The 19,010-nt window shown below is 20.0% G+C and overlaps 2 protein-coding genes across 2 annotated transcripts in view; both read right to left on the bottom strand.

The window, feature by feature from the left end:
* The window catches only part of LOC117175155 (cylicin-2-like), a 112,600-nt gene extending 112,359 nt beyond the window's left edge, over positions 1-241 (bottom strand). The window contains exon 1 of the mRNA XM_033364780.1: positions 22-241. Within this exon, the coding sequence (XP_033220671.1) occupies positions 22-81 (60 nt within the window). The 5' untranslated portion in view covers positions 82-241. The remainder of the gene's footprint in view (positions 1-21) is intronic.
* Positions 172-18,564, bottom strand: LOC117175215 (la-related protein 7-like). Its single transcript, XM_033364906.1, has 4 exons — positions 18,449-18,564; positions 15,024-15,208; positions 4,420-4,604; positions 172-530 (listed from the first exon to the last, which is right to left on the bottom strand). The coding sequence occupies exons 2-4, from the start codon at positions 15,187-15,189 to the stop codon at positions 240-242; spliced, it is 642 nt and encodes a 213-aa protein (XP_033220797.1). The 5' UTR covers positions 15,190-15,208; positions 18,449-18,564; the 3' UTR covers positions 172-239.
* Positions 18,565-19,010: the final 446 nt, after the last annotated feature.

The raw sequence follows: 19,010 nt of genomic DNA, 5'->3' as shown, positions 1-19,010 counted from the left end.
ATAAAAAATAAATAAACTTACTTTTCGGTTTTCGAGATCTGAATAATCGCCAAGATCCTCTTTTTCTGCCTCTTTTTCCATTTTTTTTTCTCGTTTTTTCTTCCTTTGCTTCTTCACTTTGACCTCATCTGAAGAAACTTTCAGTATCGATTCCGAATCGGATTCCTTTTCTTTTTTTAACTCCGTATTTACATTTGTAGAATTTTTGCATGTATCATTCGCACCTGCCGTAGAATCTCTTATTTTTCGTTTTTTCCGATTTTTGCGAATTTCTCTTCAGGTAGGATTTTTATTTTTTTTACTGATTCTTTTTTTAAATCTGATTCGATAGTTACATGCTTTAGTTTCTTTCTTTTTTTATCAGATTCATGTGCAAGTGAATTTTCAGTTTCCAGTTTCTCTTCTTTCGTATCTTTTTTTATAATAGGCTTTTTTGCAATCTGTTCATCGCAATCTTTAAGAGCAGTAATCCTCATAAGGGAATTTGGTGATTTGAGAGAGGACAGTTCACAGCCTTTTGTTCTAAACGCCTAAAAAATTTATGATTTTCTGATAAAAAATACTTACAAATTTACAAATTGAAATTTACTTTATTTTTTTTTTTAGAGAATTATTCTTTTTCCCGAAATGAAAATAATTAATAGAAAAACACAATAAGAAAATGCAACTATTTTTCGTTGAATGTTGATTATTTTTAATTAAAAAGTTCACTATTTATTTTTCGTTTTATCATCTTGTTTTCAAAATTAGTACATATGTAGGTAAAATTAATGCGGGTATGATATTAAATTAAATTTAAACCGTTTTAAATTCCTAACTTTTCAAGTAAAAATATAGCAATTTTAACAAGATAGATGAATTTTTGACGAAAAAGGATCAATTTTTAATCAAAAATAGAATAGTTAAATTCTCAGTTAAAATAAAAATTGTTTTCAATTGAAATGATGAATCTTCAAATTTTGTCACCAAAAAAGGACTATTTTTCAACAAAATACAGGAATTTTTTAACTAAAACAGGCAAATTTTCGTCCAAATAGTTGACTTTTGAGCTAAAAAAGTAAATTTACAACCAACAATGGAACAATTAATTATTTAGTTAAAAAAATTAATTTTCAAACAAAAAACAACAAATTTTTTACAAAGGAGGTTAACTTACGAATAAATAGTTTTATTTTCAGCAAAATACATGAATTTTCAACCAAAAAATACCAATTTTCATCTAAATAGTTGAATTCTGAAATTTTCAATAAAAAAATATTCTATGAAATAAAACAACAAACTAAAAAAATGGTAACTTTCGGAAACAAAATTATGAATTTTCAACTAAAATCATGAATATTCGGCTAAAACAGATCAATTTTTAATAAAAAAAGGTGCATTTTTAACCAAAGAGTTTTACTTTCAACCAAATATTTAAATTTTCTACCAAAAAATACGATTTTTCAACAAAATACATCATTTTTCAACTAAAAAGGGCAAATTTTTATCCAAATAGTTGAATTTTGAGCAAAAAAAAAGTCAATTTACAAACAAAAATGAGATAATTAAATTTTTAACTAAAATGATTAAATTTTCAACTGAAAGTTAAATAACAAAATTCGACAACAATCATAACGAATTTTCAATAATATCATTAAATTTTGAACTAAAATGATGAATTTTCAACTGGAATAAGTTAGATTTTCAGTTACGAAATTAATTTCTTTTGTTTAAAATTTAACTTTTTTGTTCAACATTCGTATTTTATGTCAACTATTTGGTTTAAAATTCGCCTTTCTTTGGTTAAAACTGAATTTTTTTTAGCTGAAAACTTTATAACTCCATTTTTTGTTAAAAGTTTGTCTTTTTTATTTAAAAATTAAAGTTTCTTTCTTGAAAATTCGCTTTTTTTGTTAAAAATTCGCTTTTTTTGTTGGAAATTAATTTTTTTCCTTGACAATTATTTTCTTGAAAAGTAATTTTTCTTTGTTTGTTGAAAATTCGCTTTTTTTGTTGAATACTAATTTTTTAATTAAAAATTTATTCATTTTTTGGTAGGTTAAAAAATTGTACATTGTTAGTCATAAAAATGTAACCTGTTGGTTGAAAATTTGCATTTTTTGTTGAACAATTAACCTTCTTAGTTAAAAATTTAAGTAATTGGTTGAAAGTTGAACTGCTTTGTTCAAAATTCATTTTTTTGTTAAAGATTTTTTGATTAAAATTCGCTTTTTTTCTGTTAAAAGTTAATTTTATAACTGAAAATTTAATTATTCCCTTTCAGGTTGAAAATTTATCTCTTTGGTTGCAAAGTTACCTATTTTGTGAAAAATTCGTTTTTTTTTCTTGAAAATTAGTTATTTTTTAGTTGCAAATTAAATTTGTTTTTTAAAAGTTTGCTTTTCTTGTTCAAAATTAATTTTTTTTTTCGCTGAAAATTTAATTATTTGATTTTTGGCTAAAAATTTATCTTTTTTAGTTACAAATTAAACTATTTGGTTGAAAATTCTTGCTTTTTATTGGAAAATTAATTTTCTTAGTAGAAAATAAATTTTTTTTTTCTTGGAAATTCAACTACTTGGTTGAAAGTTTAACTACTTTTCTAAAAATTAATTTGCTTTATGAATATTTATTTTTCCGGTTGCAAAGTTAATTATTTTGTTAAAATTTCGCTTTTTTGTTGAAAATAAATTTTTTTAATTAAAAATTTAATAATTCTATTTTTGTTTGAAAACGTATATTTCTTAGTTGAAAATTTAATTATTTTGTTGAAAATTAATTTTTTAAACTGAAAATTTAATAATTCTATTTTTGTTTGAAAACGTATATTTCTTAGTTGAAAATTTAATTATTTTGTTGAAAACTAATTTTTTAAATTGAAAATTTAATAATTCTATTTTTGTTTGAAAACGTATATTTCTTAGTTGAAAATTTAATTATTTTGTTGAAAATTAATTTTTTAAACTGAAAATTTAATAATTCTATTTTTGTTTGAAAACGTATATTTCTTAGTTGAAAGTTTAATTATTTTGTTGAAAATTAATTTTTTAAACTGAAAATTTAATTATTAGATTTTTGTCTCTGAATTGATATTTTTTAGGTAAACATTATACTACTTGAATGAACAGCCTTGTTAAAAATGCAATTTTTTGTTGTTGAAAATTCATCTCTCTAGTTACAATGTTACCTATTTTATTAAAAATTCACTTTTATTCTAGAACATTATTTATTTTTTGCCGACAATTTAATAATTCCATTCTGGGTTGAAATTTTTTTTTAGTTAACAATTAAGTTATTGTATTGAAAATTGTTTGTTTTTGTTCGTTAAAAATAAGCTTTTTTTGTTGAAAACTAATTTTTTAATAAAAATTAAATTTTTTATTTCATTCAAAAATAAATTTTTAAGCTGAAAAATTAAACTATAGAGTTGGAAATACGTCGTTTTGTTAAAAATTTATTCTCTCTGTATAAAAATTCGCATTTATTAATGAAAATTATTATTTTTTTACTGAAAATTTATTTATTGTATTTTTGCTTTAAGTTTTTCAGTTCATTATTAAGCTATTTGGTTGAAAATTCAATTAACTGGTTGAAAGTTAAACTGCTTTCTTAAAAATTAAATTTTTTAAATTCAAAATTCATTATTTTATTTTCAAATTCATCTATCTTGGAAGAAATTTTAAGCATTTTCTTGAAGATACCTCTTTTTCTGAATTATTCTTCTTAGTTGAAAATAAATCTTTTTTTTTTTTTGTTGAAAAACCACCTACTTGTTCAAAAGTTGATTGACTTTAATCAAAATTAATTTTTTGATAGAAAAATGAACAATTTTTTTAAATATACCTTTTTTCGTCAGAAAATTAATCTCCTTAATTAAAAATTATTATTTTTTGGTTGATAATTCCACTACTTGATTAAAAATTGAACAAATTTTGTTAAAAATTTATTTTTTCGTTTGTAAATTCGACTAATTTTTTGAAGATTCCTTTTTTTTAAATTAATTGTTATAGCCGATATTTTAAATCTTCTATTTTTGCTTCAAAATTTATATTTTTCAGATGAAAATTTAAATAATTTGTTTAAAAATAAAATTATGTGGTTGAAAATTCACCCTTTTAATGGAAATTTATCTTTTCGAGTTAAAAAAATTAAACAGTGTGATAGAAAGTTGGTTTCCTTTCAAAAAAATTTAATCTTTTTTGGTCAGAAACGAAACTCGTTGAAAATAAATCTTTATTCGGATAAATCCAACTCTTTTTTTAGTTAAAATATCAGTTACGAATTACATTTTTCGTTGAGAATTGATCTTTTTTGGCTGAAAATTTAACAAATTTTGTTAAAAATGAACCTTTTTTTGATAAAATTTGGATTTTTCAGTACTAAGAAAATTCTTAATCAAGCAAAAAAAATAAAATAAAAAAGTAAATTAATAAAAAATACCTTGATGCACTTTCGAGCATTTTTCGGCGACTTGAACTCGACAAGCGGAGGACGAAGACGGACTTTTGTGCCTTCTTTGGAAACATCCAGAATCCTCGATTTCCTCAAAGTCTTGGCTATTCTCCTCACATCCGTCGTCAGACTTTTTATCTTCCGAAACGCCACAAACATCTTCAGATCAACCCCTAAAAAGTCAAATTGCATTCATAATTTTCGAAAAAAAAAAAAAAAAAAAAAAAAAAAAAAAAAAAAAAAAAAAAAAAAAAAAAAAAAACTGATAAAAATGTATGATTTCTCGAAATAATCTTTCCGAAATCTGCAGGCGAAGCTTTCCATTTAGCAGGATATCTACTCAAATTCTTGCCAAAAATTACCTGCGAATTCCAGGATTTTAACAGGTATAATTTTTTTTTTTATGATACCGATCCAGAAAAAGGTTAAAATTTCAACTGAAATAATAAATATTTGAATTTTCAACCAAAAAAAGATGATTTTTGAACAAGATAGTTTAATTTTCAATCAAAGTGATGAATCTTCAAAAAAAAAATTTAATTTCCAACAAAAAATTTAATTTCCAACCAAATAATTGAATTTTCAACCAAGGAAATTAATTTTTTCATCAAAAAAGATGATTTTTAAACCAAATATTTAAATTTTCAACCAAGAGGATTATTTTTCTGCAAAAAAATTAACTTTAAAAAAATGGTTAAATTTTCAACTGCAGAGATGAATCTTTAACCGAAAAAGATAAATTCTTAATAAAAAATGTATTATTTCATATTTTAAGCAGAAAACAAAAATTATTTTGAAAAAAAAAAAGTTAAATACAAACCAAGTATATTAATTTTTCAAAAAGAAAAAAACTAAATTTTGAACAAAATAGTTAAATTTTCAACCAAAGTAATGAATCTTTAACCCAAAAAATGTATTTTTTACAAAATATTTTAATTTTTATACAAATGTTTTAATTTTCAATCAAAGATATTAATTTTTTACGCAAAATGTTAAGGTTTCAATAAAATAGTTACATTTTTAAGTAAAATGATAAATCTCGATCTGTTATAGTTGAATTGTAAACAAAAACATACATTTTTAACCAAGATGATTAATTTTTCACCAAAAAGATAAATTAAACAAAAATATAGGAATTTTTAACTAAAAAATATAAATTTTTTACAAAAAACGCTAATTTTTTACTAAAAAGATACAATTTTTTTTAAATTTAATTTTTCAAAAATGGCAAATTTAAAAAAAGACACGAATTTTTAAAAAATATACATTTTTTAACTAAAAAGATCAATTTTTGACTAGACAGATAAATTTTTTTTTAAATTTAATTTTCCATGAAAAAAACCGATTTTTAAAAAATACAGGAGTTTTCAGCTAAATAATATAAATTATTTACCAAAAAACGAATTTTTGACTAGAAACATACAGTTTTAACAAAAACAAAATAATAATTTTTCAACAAAAAGACAAATTAAAAAAAAAGACAGGAATTTTCAACTAAAAAATAATTTTTTTTTTACAAAAAACACGAATTTTTGACTAGAAAGATACAATTTTTTTTTTAAATTTAATTTTTCAACAAAAGGACAAATTAAAAAAAGACAGGAATTTTCAACTAGAAAATATACATTTTTTTAACTAAAAAGATGAATTTTTGCCTAGAAAGATAAATTCTTTTTTTAAATTTAATTTTTCATGAAAAAGACCAATTTTTAAAAAATACAGGAGTTATCAGCTAAGAAATATAATTTTTTTTTCCAAAAGACGATTTTTTGACTAGAAAGATACATTTTTTTCAATTTAATTTTTCAACAAAAAGAAATTTTTCAAGAAAATACAGTAATTTTCAACTAAATAATATAAATTTTGTACCAAAAAAACGAATTTTTGACTAGAAAGATACAGTTTTAGCAAAAAAATAATTTTTGAACAAAAAGACAAATTAAAAAAAAAAGACAGGAATTTTCTACTAAAAAATATAAATTTTTTTACAAAAAAAACACGAATTTTTGACTAGAAAGATACAATTTTTTTTTAATTTAATTTTTTAACAAAAAGACAGGAATTCTCAAGTAGAAAATATAAATTTTTTTACAAAAAACACGAATTTTTGACTAGAAAGATAAATTTTTTTTCCAAAAGACGATTTTTTGACTAGAAAGATACAGTTTTAACAAAAACAAAAAAATAATTTTTTTACAAAAATTCAAAGTAAAAAAAAAGACAGGAATTTTCAACCAAAAAATATAAATTTTTCCCAAAAAGACGAATTTTTGACTAGAAAGATTCAATTTTTTTTTAATTTAGTTTTTCAACAAAAAGACAGGAATTCTCAACTAGAAAATATAAATTTTTTTACAAAAAACACGAATTTTTGACTAGAAAGATAAATTTTTAAAAAATTAATTTTACATGAAAAAGACCAATTTTTAAAAAACACAGTAATTTTCAACTAAATAATATAAATTTTTTGCCAAAAAAAACGTATTTTTGACTAGAAAGATACAGTTTTAACAAAAACAAAAAAATAATTTTTTTACAAAAATACAAAGTAAAAAAAAGACAGGAATTTTCAACTAAAAAATATAAATTTTTTACCAAAAAGACGAATTTTTGACTAGAAAGATACAAATTTTTTTAAATTTAATTTTTCAACAAAAAGACAAATTAAAAAAACGACAGGAATTTTCATCTATAAAATATACATTTTTTTAACTAAAGATGAATTTTTTCCTAGAGAGATAAATTTTTTTTAAATTTAATTTTTCATGAAAAAGACCAATTTTTAAAAAATACAGTAATTTTCAGCTAAGAAATATAAATTTTTTACCAAAAAGATGAATTTTTGACTAGAAAGATACATTTTTAACAAAAAAATAATTTTCGAACAAAAAGACAAATTAAAAAAAAGACAGGAATTTTCAACTAAAAAATATACATTTTTTTACAAAAAACACGAATTTTTGACTAGAAAGATAAATTTTTTTTAAATTTAATTTTTCATGAAAGAGACCAATTTTTAAAAAATAAAGGAATTTTCAGCTAAGAAATATAATTTTTTTTTCCAAAAGACGATTTTTTGACTAGAAAGATACAGTTTTAACAAAAACAAAAAAATAATTTTTTTACAAAAATACAAAGTAAAAAAAGACAGGAATTTTCAACTAAAAAATATAAATTTTTTACCAAAAAGACGAATTTTTGACTAGAAATATTCAATTTTTTTAAATTTAGTTTTTCAACAAAAAGACAGGAATTCTCAACTAGAAAATATAAATTTTTTACAAAAAACACGAATTTTTGACTAGAAAGATAAATTTTTTAAAAATTTAATTTTACATGAAAAAGGCCAATTTTTAAAAAATACAGTAATTTTCAACTAAATAATATAAATTTTTTGCCAAAAAAATGCATTTTTGACTAGAAAGATACAGTTTTAACAAAAACAAAAAAATAATTTTTTTACAAGAAGACAAATTAAAAAAAAGACAGGAATTTTCATCTATAAAATATACATTTTTTTAACTAAAGATGAATTTTTGACTAGAAAGATAAATTTTTTTAAAATTTAATTTTACATGAAAAAGACCAATTTTTAAAAAATACAATAATTTTCAACTCAATAATATAAATTTTTTGCCAAAAAAACGTATTTTTGACTAGAAAGATACAGTTTTAACAAAAACAAAAAATTAATTTTTTTACAAAAATACTAAGTAAAATAAAGACAGGAATTTTCAACTAAAAAATATAAACTTTTTACCAAAAAGATGAATTTTTGACTAGAAAGATACAAATTTTTTTAAATTTAATTTTTCAACAAGAAGACAAATTTAAAAAAAGACAGGAATTTTCATCTATAAAATATACATTTTTTTAACTAAAGATGAATTTTTTCCTAGAAAGATAAATTTTTTTTTAATTTAATTTTTCATGAAAAAGACCAATTTTTAAAAAATACAGTAATTTTCAGCTTAGAAATATAAATTTTTTACCAAAAAGATGAATTTTTTATTAGAAAGATACATTTTTTTTAATTTTAATTTTTAAACAAAAAGAAAATTTTTTAAGAAAATACAGTAATTTTCAACTAAAAAATATAAATTTTTTACCAAAAAAACGAATTTTTGACCAGAAAAATACAGTTTTAACAAAAACAAATAATATTTTTTCAACAAAAATAAATTTTTTTTAAAGAAAATACAGTAATTTTCAACTAAATAATATAAATTTTTTACAAAAAAAACGAATTTTTGACTAGAAAAATACAGTTTTAACAAAAACAAAAAAATATTTTTTAAGGAAATACAGTCATTTTCAACTAAATAATATAAATTTTTTACCACAAAAATAATTTTTGACTAAAAAAATAGTTTTAACAAAAACAAAAAAAATAATTTTTCAACAAAAATATAAAATTTTTACCAAAAAGACGAATTTTTTACTATAAAGATACATTTTTTTTTAATTTAATTTTTCAACAAAAAGGTAAATTAAAAAAGATGACAGGAATTTTCAACTATAAATTATAAATTCTTAACTAAAAAGACGAATTTTTAACTAGAAAGATACATTTAAAAACAAATCATTTTCGACAAATTTTAAAAAAATATAGGAATTTTCAACTAAAAAATATAAATGTTTTACCAATAAGACGAAATTTTGAATAGAAAGAGACATTTTTAACAACAAATTTTAATTTTGCAACAAAAAGGATGAATTTTCCACCAAATATTTAAGTTTTCAACGAAACCGACGAATTTTCAACTAAAATGTTAAATCTTCAACTGGAATTGTGTAATTTTTAACAAAAAGAGAAATTTTTTACCGAAAAGATTATATTTTCTCCAAAAAGGCAAATTTTTAAAAAAATAAATGAATTTTTAACAAAAAAATATAATTCTTTCATCAAAAATTGTATAGTTTTTCAATTGTAAAATTAAATTTCAACCAAATAAAAACTAATTTTAAATAAAATAATTAAATTTTTAACGAAATATGAAGTAGTGGATATTTTAACAAACAAACTTTTTAATTTTAAATAAAAAATAGTTAAATTCGGATGAAACTGTTGAATTTTCAAAGCAAAAGATGAATTTCCAACCAAATAGTTAAATCTTTAACAAAAATTCCAAATCATGAACTGAGATAGTTGCATTTTAAACAAAAACATAAATTTACGACCAAGAATTATTAATTGACAAAAAAAAATGCAATAGTTAAATTTTAAATTAAAAAATTAATTTTAATTAAAAAACAAATTTTCAATAAAATATTTAAATTTTCTACCAAAAAGGATGAATTTTAAATCAAAAACTTAAATTTTTAACCGAAAAAAAAGATTCATAACAAAAAATTGAAGTTAATTTTTCAGTAAAAAAAATAATTTTCAATGCAAAAATTAATTTTAAACATAAATACAAATTTTTCTAAATTAATAAAAAATTTTAATAAACATAGTAATGCAAAAATAAATAGTATGAAAAATAAGTTTTCAAATCAAAATTTAAATTACCGAAGAGTTAAATATTCAACTAAAATAATAAATTTTCAAGTTTATCTAACAAACAAAAAAATACTAAAATTTCGAACAAAAAGTTCACATTTTGGATTGAAGTGATTCAGCTTCAACCAAAAATATTAATTTTTAATGAAAGAATTTATCGTTCAGCCAAGTATTTTAATTTCAAACCGAAAACTATTTTAATTTTAAATAAAAAATAGTTGAATTTGAATCAAACTATTGAATTTCCAACCAAATAGTTCTTTTAAACTAAAATGCTACATTATAAAATACGATAATTGAATTTTAAACATAAACATAAATTTTCAACTAAAAAATGCATTTTGAACAAAAAATTGATGCGTTAAATTTTTATTTAAAAAATTAATTTTCAATAAAAATCCGAATTTTTAATAAAATATTTAAATTTTCCGCCAAAAATGAAAAATTTTTAACCGAATAGTTACATATTCAACCAAAATGATGAATTTTATAACTAAAATGATAAATTTTCAACTGGAATAGTTGAATTTAAAAGAAGATAAATTTACGTCCAATAATATTAATTTTTTTTTTATCAAAATGACGATTTTTTAACAAAATATTTTAATTTTCAACCAAAAAAAATGATTTTTCAATGAAAAATGAAGTATTTGATACTTCAACGAGAAAAGATTTTAATTTTAAATCCAAGATGGTTAAATTCAAGTAAAACTGTTAAATTTTTGAACAAAAGATTAATTTTTATTGCATTTTTTTACAAAACGATAAATTTGCGACCAAGAAGATTAATTTTCTACCAAAAGGACTAATTTTTAACAAACAAAACATAAGGATTCTTCACAAAAAATTGAATAGTTAAAATTTCAATTGAAAAAAAATTAATTTTCAATATAAATACAAATTTTAAAAATAAATAAAAATTTTCGATAAAAGTGTATGATTTTAAACTAAAAAGGATGAATTTCCAACAAAAAAGATACATTTTTCAACCAAAAAATGAAATAATTTAATTTTTAGTCAAAAAAAATTAATATTATTAAAAATAATTATATTTTTACTAAAAAAAATATGAATTAACTAATAATTACTTTTAAAGCATATTACATTTTTGACCAAATAATTGAATTTCCAACCAAAGAGATTAATTTTTCACAAAAAGGGTAAGTTTTCAACTAGAATAGTTGAATTTTAAACAAAGTTATAAAATTTCAATCCAGAAGCATAATTTTCTGAAAAAATTTTTTTAAAACAAAATGGTGAAATTTTCTATGAAAGAAACGAATTTCCAAGCAAAAAAAAAATTAATTTTTTAAAAAGGATTTTAAGGTTTAACCAGGGATTTTAATGTTTAAATAAAAAGATCAATTCTTAACTATAAATAAATTATTTATAAAAAATAAATAAATTTCAAACAAAAAAAATTAATTCTGACAAAAATAGTTCAATTTTCAACCACAGTGATGAATCTTGAGCCAAAAAATGTATTTTTGACAGAGGATTCTAATTTTCAACCAGATAATTGAATTTTCAATAAAAAAAAAAAATAAATTTCCAAACCAAATAGTTAAATTTTTAACTAAAATGCTAAATCATTAACTTTTATAGTTGAATTTTGAACAGAAAACATTGATTTACGGCCAAGAAGATTATTTTCTACCAAAAAGACGAATTTGCAACAAAAAACATCAATTTTCAACTAAGGAAAAGATACATGTTTAAACAAAAATTTAATAGCTAAATTTTCAATCAAAAAATTAATTATCACTACAAAATCGAATTATTAATCAAATAATAAAATTTCCTTAAAAAAGGAGAAATTTTCAATCAAAAAGATCAATTTCCTATCCAAAAAACGAATTTTCAACAAAAAACAAAAATTTTTAACAAACAAAAATACAACTTTTCAATAAAAATAAATTTTTGTACATACTAGTATGATTTTTCACTAAAAAGTATGAATTTCCAACCAAAAAGTTAAATTTTCAACTAAACTGATGAATTTTTAATTAAAATGATAAATCTCTAACTGGAATAGTGGAATTTCAAAAAAATTAATAACATAAAAACGTGAATTTTTAACAAGATAGTTAAATTTTGAATTAAAATAAAAAATCTTCAACCAAAAAGATGAATTATTAATAATAAATTTGAACTTTCAACCAAGCATTTGAATTTTCAAAGAGAAAAACATGTATTTTCAACTAAAAATGTATTAGTTGATATTTCAAACCAAAAAAAGATTTTATTATTGGAACAAAAATATTTTTATTCAAACATAGTAGATTAATTTCTAAAAAAAAATAGGAAAAATAGTTAAATTTTCAATGAAAGTTATTAATCTTCAACCAAAAAAGTGGAGACTAATTTTCAAACAACAATAATAATTTAATACAAAAAAGTACATTTTTAATCAAGCATTTTTAGTTTCAGCAAAAAAAAATTAATTTTGAACAAAATATTTAAATTTTTCAAAAGTGATGAATCTTAAAAAAAAAGGATTTTTGACAAAAGATTTTATTTTCAACGAAAAAATTGGATTTTCAATCAAAGATATAAATTTTTTAACAAGGACGAGTTTTTTTTCAAACCAAAAAGTTAAATTTTTAATTTGAATGCTAAATTATTAACTGAGATAGTTGAATTTTACACAGAAACATTCAATTACGACTAAGAAAAATAATGTTCTACCAAGAAGACGAATTTTCAACAAAATAAATGAATTTTCAACTAAAAAAAAATACAGTTAAATTTTTAGTTAAAAAATTAATTTTCCTTGAAAAAGCGAATTTTAAATAAAATATTTGAATTTTCTATCAAACTAATGAATTTTGAACTGAAATAACAAATTTTTAACTCGAATAGTTGAATTTTAAACCAAGAAAAAAATTTACGATAAAAAAAGATGAATTTTTTACTAAGAAGACACAGTTTTAACAAAATACGTGAATTTTAAACAAAAATTTAAACAAAAATGGAATATTTTTTCATTAAAAAAAATAATTTTTAATTTTGAATTGTAAACAAAAGCATTAGTTTTCAACCAAATAAATAAATTTTCTACTAAAAAATATAGTTCAATTTTTGGTTAAAAAATTAATATTTAACAAAATAGGGAATTTTTAATTAAATTTTTTAATTTTTCACTAACTAGTTCAATTTTCAACAAAACAAATTAATTTTCAACTACAAAATATAAATTTATAACTATCATTCAAGTTTTCAGTTTAAAAAAATGTATTTAAAAAAAACTAATCTACATTAGTTAAATTTTCAAACAAAAAAAGATTAATTTTCAATAAAAAAAGACGAATTTTTAACTACATGATATAAATGTGTGACCAAAAATGGAGTTTTTCAGTTCCAAGAAAAATATTTCAATTAAAAAAATAATAATTTTCAATATAACAATTAAATTTTCAACAAAAAAAAAAGATAATTTTGAACAAAAAATAAAGTAGTTGATATTTTAAAGAAAAAAGACCTTTATTTAAATTCAAGAAAATTTTAATTTAAAAAAAAAATTAACAAGAGTTAAATTTTCAACTAATAAAGATTTTCAGACAGACGAAAAGAAAATCTCAACAAAAGAAGAATAATTAAATTTTCGGTGAAGAAAAATTAATTTTCACAAAAAAGGCGAATTTTCGACTACATAATATAAATTTGTGACCAAAAATTGAGTTTTTCAGTTCAAAAAAAAAAAAAATTTCAATTAAAAAAATAAAGTAGTTGATATTTTAAAGAAAAACATTTTAATTTAAATTAAAAAAAATTTAATTTAAAAAAAAAAAAGAATTTTTAACAAGAGTTGAATGTACAAATAATAAAGATTTTTAGGCAGACGAGAAAAAAATCTCAACAAAAAAAGAATAATTAAATTTTCGGTGAAGGAAAATTAATTTTTCACAAAAAAGATGAATTTCCAACTAAAAAATATAAATTTATAACCAAAAATTAAAGATTTCAGTTTTTAAATAACAACAAAATTTCCAAAAAAAGAATAATTTTCAATTGAATTGTTAAATTTTAATAAAAAAAAGAGATAATTTTGAACAAAAAATAAAGTAGTTGATATTTTAAAGAAAAGCATTTTAATTTAAATTTAAAAAAATTTAATTTAAAAAAAAAAAGAATTATGAACCAGAGTTGAATGTACAAATAATAAAGATTTTTAGGCAGACGAGAAAAAAATCTCAACAAAAAAAGAATAATTAAATTTTCGGTGAAGGAAAATTAATTTTTCACAAAAAAGATGAATTTTCAACTAAAAAATATAAATTTATAACCAAAAATTAAAGATTTCAGTTTTTAAACAACAAAAAAATTTCCAAAAAAAGAATAATTTTCAATATAATGGTTAAATTTTCAAAAAAAAAAATTATATTTAACGAAAAATGAAGTAGCTGATAATTCAACGAAAAAAAGATATTTTAACGAAATAAAGATTTTGATTTGAAATAAAAAAAAAAAATACAATTCAGTTGAATCTTGAACTAATAAAGATTTTTTCAGTCAGGAGAGAGAAAAATTTTCAACCAAAAAAAGAATAAATAAATTTTTGGTACTGGAAAATTAATTTTCAATTAAAAAATACGTATTTTCATCTAGAAAATATAGATTGAAACCAAAAATGAAAGATTTCAGTTTGAAAAGAAAAATAATGTTCAATATCATCGTTAAATTAAAAAAAAAATATTTTAATTTAAAATAAAAAACATTGAAATTCAACAACAAAGATTAATTTTCAACCAAATAGTTGAATTTTTAACTAAATAAGTTAAACTTATAACAACAAAAAAAGAATAAATAAATTTTCGATTGAAAAAAAAATAATTTTCAATAAAAAAAGACGAATTTTCATCTAAATAGTTAAACTAATACAAAGCTACTTTCAAAAATAAAAAAATATGAATTATTATTCATTTTTATATCAAATTTTTTTTATTGCAATTATTTATAGATTATGTGTTGATTTTTAATCGGAAACTTTCAGAAAGAATCGGATTCAGAACTCGGAAAGAATTTTCTATTCGAAATTCCTATAAGTTTCGACTACATGCAATTATTTTTTATTTTAATTTTTATTTACAGGGATCCTCGTCGATGAGTTTTTTCAAATATCTGTCTTTATTCAAGTTCTCGTCTCCAAAGTAGAACTCCATTTGTTTCCGAATTTTCGCACGCAATTCTTTGCGAGAAACTGGACTTTTCTCTGAAGTCAACTCCATTTCACATTCCTGTTTTATCCTCAACATGAGCGCTTAAACTCTAATTCTGGAAAAGAAAAATAATTCTCGTTCAAAAAATAAATAAACACAAAAATATCAAAAACAATTAGTGTTATGGCTTTAAATTATTAAAAATTACTCTGGACCACGCGAATTTTCAGTCAAAAAGGATTAATTTTTTACGAAATTTTTCGAGTTTCAACCAAATAAATGGACTTTTAACTAAAACGTTGAATTTTCAACAAAATAGTTTGATTTTCAACAAAAGAGATGAAACTTTACGAAAAAACCTTAATTTTCTACAAAAAACGAAATCAAACAAAAAATACATCAGTTTTCAACTAAAAATGATAAATTTTCACCCAAAATGTAAGTTAAATTTTGAGTGAAATAATTACTTTCTAAGCTAAAAAGACGAATTAAAAAAAACTGTTTTCTTTTTTAACAATAAAAAAATGTTCTTTTTTCAAAAATTGTTTAATTTCCTGCATATTTGATTAATTTTTCAAAAGGTAGTTGAATTTTTATTGAAATTCATTAATTTTTCAAAAAGATGAATTTTCTACCAAAAAAGACGATTTAAAAAAAATACATGAATTTTGAATGAAATAGATGAATTTTTAAACTAATAGTTCAGTTTTTACCCAAAAAGGTGAACTTTCTATGAAAAATCTTAATTTTCTACTAAAAAAAGATATTTTTACAAAATACGTAAATTTTCAACCAAATAGTTGAAGTTTTAACTAAAAAAATTCAATTGAAAAAAATTGTTTCCCCCAAATTGTTGAATTTCCTACATATTTGTTTCATTTCTCAAGAAAACACTTAATTTTCTACAAAAAAAAAATTTTTTAAAAGAATACATAAATTTTCAACTAGGAAAGATAAATTTTCATCAAAAATTTAAGTTGAATTTTCAGAAAAAAAAATTAATTTCTAAGCTAAAAAGACGAATAAAAAAAACTGTTTTCTTTTTTAACAATAAAAAAATGTTTTTTTTTTTCAAAAATTGTTTAATTTCCTGAATATTCGATTAATTTTTCAAAAAGATGAATTTTCTACCAAAAAAGACGTTTCAAAAAAAATACATGAATTTTGAATGAAATAGATGAATTTTTAAACTAATAGTTCAGTTTTTACCCAAAAAGGTGAACTTTCAATGAAAAATCTTAATTTTCTACTAAAAAAAGATATTTTTACAAAATACGTAAATTTTCAACCAAATATTTGAAGTTTTAACTAAAAAAATTCAATTAAAAAAAATTGTTTCCCCGAAATTGTTGAATTTCCTACATATTTGTTTCATTTCTCAAGAAAACAATTAATTTTCTACAAAAAAAAAAAATTTTTAAAAGAATACATAAATTTTCAATTAGGAAAGATAAATTTTCATCAAAAATATAAGTTGAATTTTCAGAAAAAAATTAATTTCTAAGCTAAAAAGACGAATAAAAAAAACTGTTTTCTTTTTTAACAATAAAAAAATGTTTTTTTTCAAAAATTGTTTAATTTCCTGAATATTTGATTAATTTTTCAAAAAGATGAATTTTCTATCAAAAAAGACGTTTTAAAAAAAATACATGAATTTTGAATGAAATAGATGAATTTTCAAACTAATAGTTCAGTTTTTACCCAAAAAGGTGAACTTTCTATGAAAAATCTTAATTTTCCACTAAAAAAAGATATTTTTACAAAATACGTAAATTTTCAACCAAATATTTGAAGTTTTAACTAAAAAAATTCAATTGAAAAAAAATTGTTTCCCCCAAATTGTTGAATTTCCTACATATTTGTTTCATTTCTCAAGAAAACAATTAATTTTCTACAAAAAAAAAAAATTTTTTTTAAAAGAATACATAAATTTTCAACTAGGAAAGATAAATTTTCATCAAAAATATAAGTTAAATTTTCGGAAAAAAAAATTAATTTCTAAGCTAAAAAGATGAATTAAAAAAACTGTTTTCTTTTTTAACAATAAAAAAATGTTTTTTTTTTCAAAAATTGTTTAATTTCCTGAATATTTGATTAATTTTTCAAAAAGATGAATTTCCTACCAAAAAAGACGTTTTAAAAAAAATACATGAATTTTGAATGAAATAGATGAATTTTCAAACTAATAGTTCAGTTTTTACCCAAAAAGGTGAACTTTCTATGAAAAATCTTAATTTTCTACAAAAAAAAAATTAAAAATACATAAATTTTCAACTAGGAAAGATAAATTTTCATCAAAAATATAAGTTGAATTTTCAGAAAAAAAAATTAATTTTTAAGCTAAAAAGATGAATAAAAAAAAACAGTTTTTTTTAACAATAAAAAAAGGCGTCTTTCAAAAATTGTTTTATTTCCTGTTTATTTGATAAATTTGTCTAAAAGTAGTTGAATTTTTATTCAAATTCATGAATTTTTCAAAAAGGAGATTTTTTTTCTACCAAAAAAGACTATTTATAAAAATACAGGAATTTTGAATCAAATAGTTATTAGTTATTATTCAAATATTTAACAAAATTGTGAAACTTTGAAAAAAAAAGTTTAATTAAAAAAAAATCCCAAAATTGTTAAATTTCCTACATATTTAATACACTTTTCAAGAAAAAACCTTAATTTTATACAAAAACCTAAATTAAACAAAAAATACATAAATTTTCGACTGAGAAAGATAAATTTTTATCAAAAATTTAAGTTAAATTTTCAGTAAAAAAATTAATAACAAAGCCAAAAAGACGAATTTAAAATAAAAAACTGTTTTTTTAACAATAAAAAAGGCTTTTTCAAAAAATGTTTAATTTCAGAATTAAATTTCAGAAATAAATTTCATCACGGGGTTAGAAACAGAATCCTTTTGTCACTTTTAAAACATTTTGTTAAAAAGTTCAGAACAGAATTTTTGCCTTTAATAATAAAGAATCATTAGAACTTTAAAATTTTACTTTTATCCGCAAATTGTCAGGATTAAAACCAAACTGCATCTTTCAAAGAAAGTATTTATTTCGAAATTCAAAGATTAAAAGTACACGACATGAACATAACCTATATTCATAATCGTGAGCGCGAGTTAACCAAGTAGGACGAAAAAGGCTCCTGAACCAAATAAATTCCAATAAAAAAATAAAACGCAGCCAAAATCTCTTAGAAAAAATATGTAAACATGACCTCCGTGCCTTGTAATCATGTAAAAAGTGGAGAAAAAAAAACAATAAAAAATACCGGTTTAAATCTTCTCAATCACAACAAAGTCTTTTTCCTACATAGAGGGAAGTTTGGAACAAATTTTCATTTTAATACTCACCTACAAAAAAAAACACGAAAAAATTGGTTTAATTAGGCAGTAAAACTAAAGAACGAATTAAATTTATTATAATTATCCCCAGTTAACCGTTGAATCAACGCACGTGCGTCGTGCGTTTTAGAAAAATAGCCTCAAGGTCATCCTGCAAAGCATGGAAAAGAGTCTAAGCAAAGATTGCTAAAAGCAGATAAAAGAGTCTGCCAGAACTTCCCACTGTTTTGATTGGCTACGATTAAGCCGGAACCAGAAGTGATGAAAAGCGCGCGATTTTCAAGGCAATTTTTTCAATAAATTTACAATTTGAAGAAAAAAATTAGGAGGAAGATAACATAAAATATAAACATAGCAAAACTGCATAAAATATATTTTAAAATAAATATTGAGAAAAAACAACAATCTTTTTGTGTGTTTAAAAGTTAGATATGTTAGTTCAATTTAACTGTTCCATTTTTAGTTCAAAATTTATCTTTTTCAGCTGAACATTTTTTTATTTCGTTAAAATTAGTGTTTTTGGTAAAAAATAATCTTCTTGGTTACAATATTTTGTTAAAAACTCATTTTC

This window comes from Belonocnema kinseyi, chromosome 1, assembly GCF_010883055.1.
Source record: "Belonocnema kinseyi isolate 2016_QV_RU_SX_M_011 chromosome 1, B_treatae_v1, whole genome shotgun sequence".
NCBI classification, from domain to species: Eukaryota; Metazoa; Arthropoda; class Insecta; order Hymenoptera; family Cynipidae; genus Belonocnema; species Belonocnema kinseyi.
The sequence above is the reverse complement of the archived record's forward strand: the minus strand, read 5'-3'. Positions and strand labels throughout refer to the sequence as shown.

What these genes read in the sequence shown, in the direction of transcription:
- LOC117175215 (XM_033364906.1), bottom strand. Translation starts at nt 15,189, where the DNA reads ATGTTGAGGATAAAACAGGAATGTGAAATGGAGTTGACTTCAGAGAAA. An exon ending in ACTCATCGACGAGGATCCCT is followed by an intron (nt 4,605 to 15,023) that starts GTAAATAAAAAT and finishes TTGACTTTTTAG; the next exon opens with GGGTTGATCTGAAGATGTTT. An exon ending in ATGCTCGAAAGTGCATCAAG is followed by an intron (nt 531 to 4,419) that starts GTATTTTTTATT and finishes TAAATTTTTTAG; the next exon opens with GCGTTTAGAACAAAAGGCTG.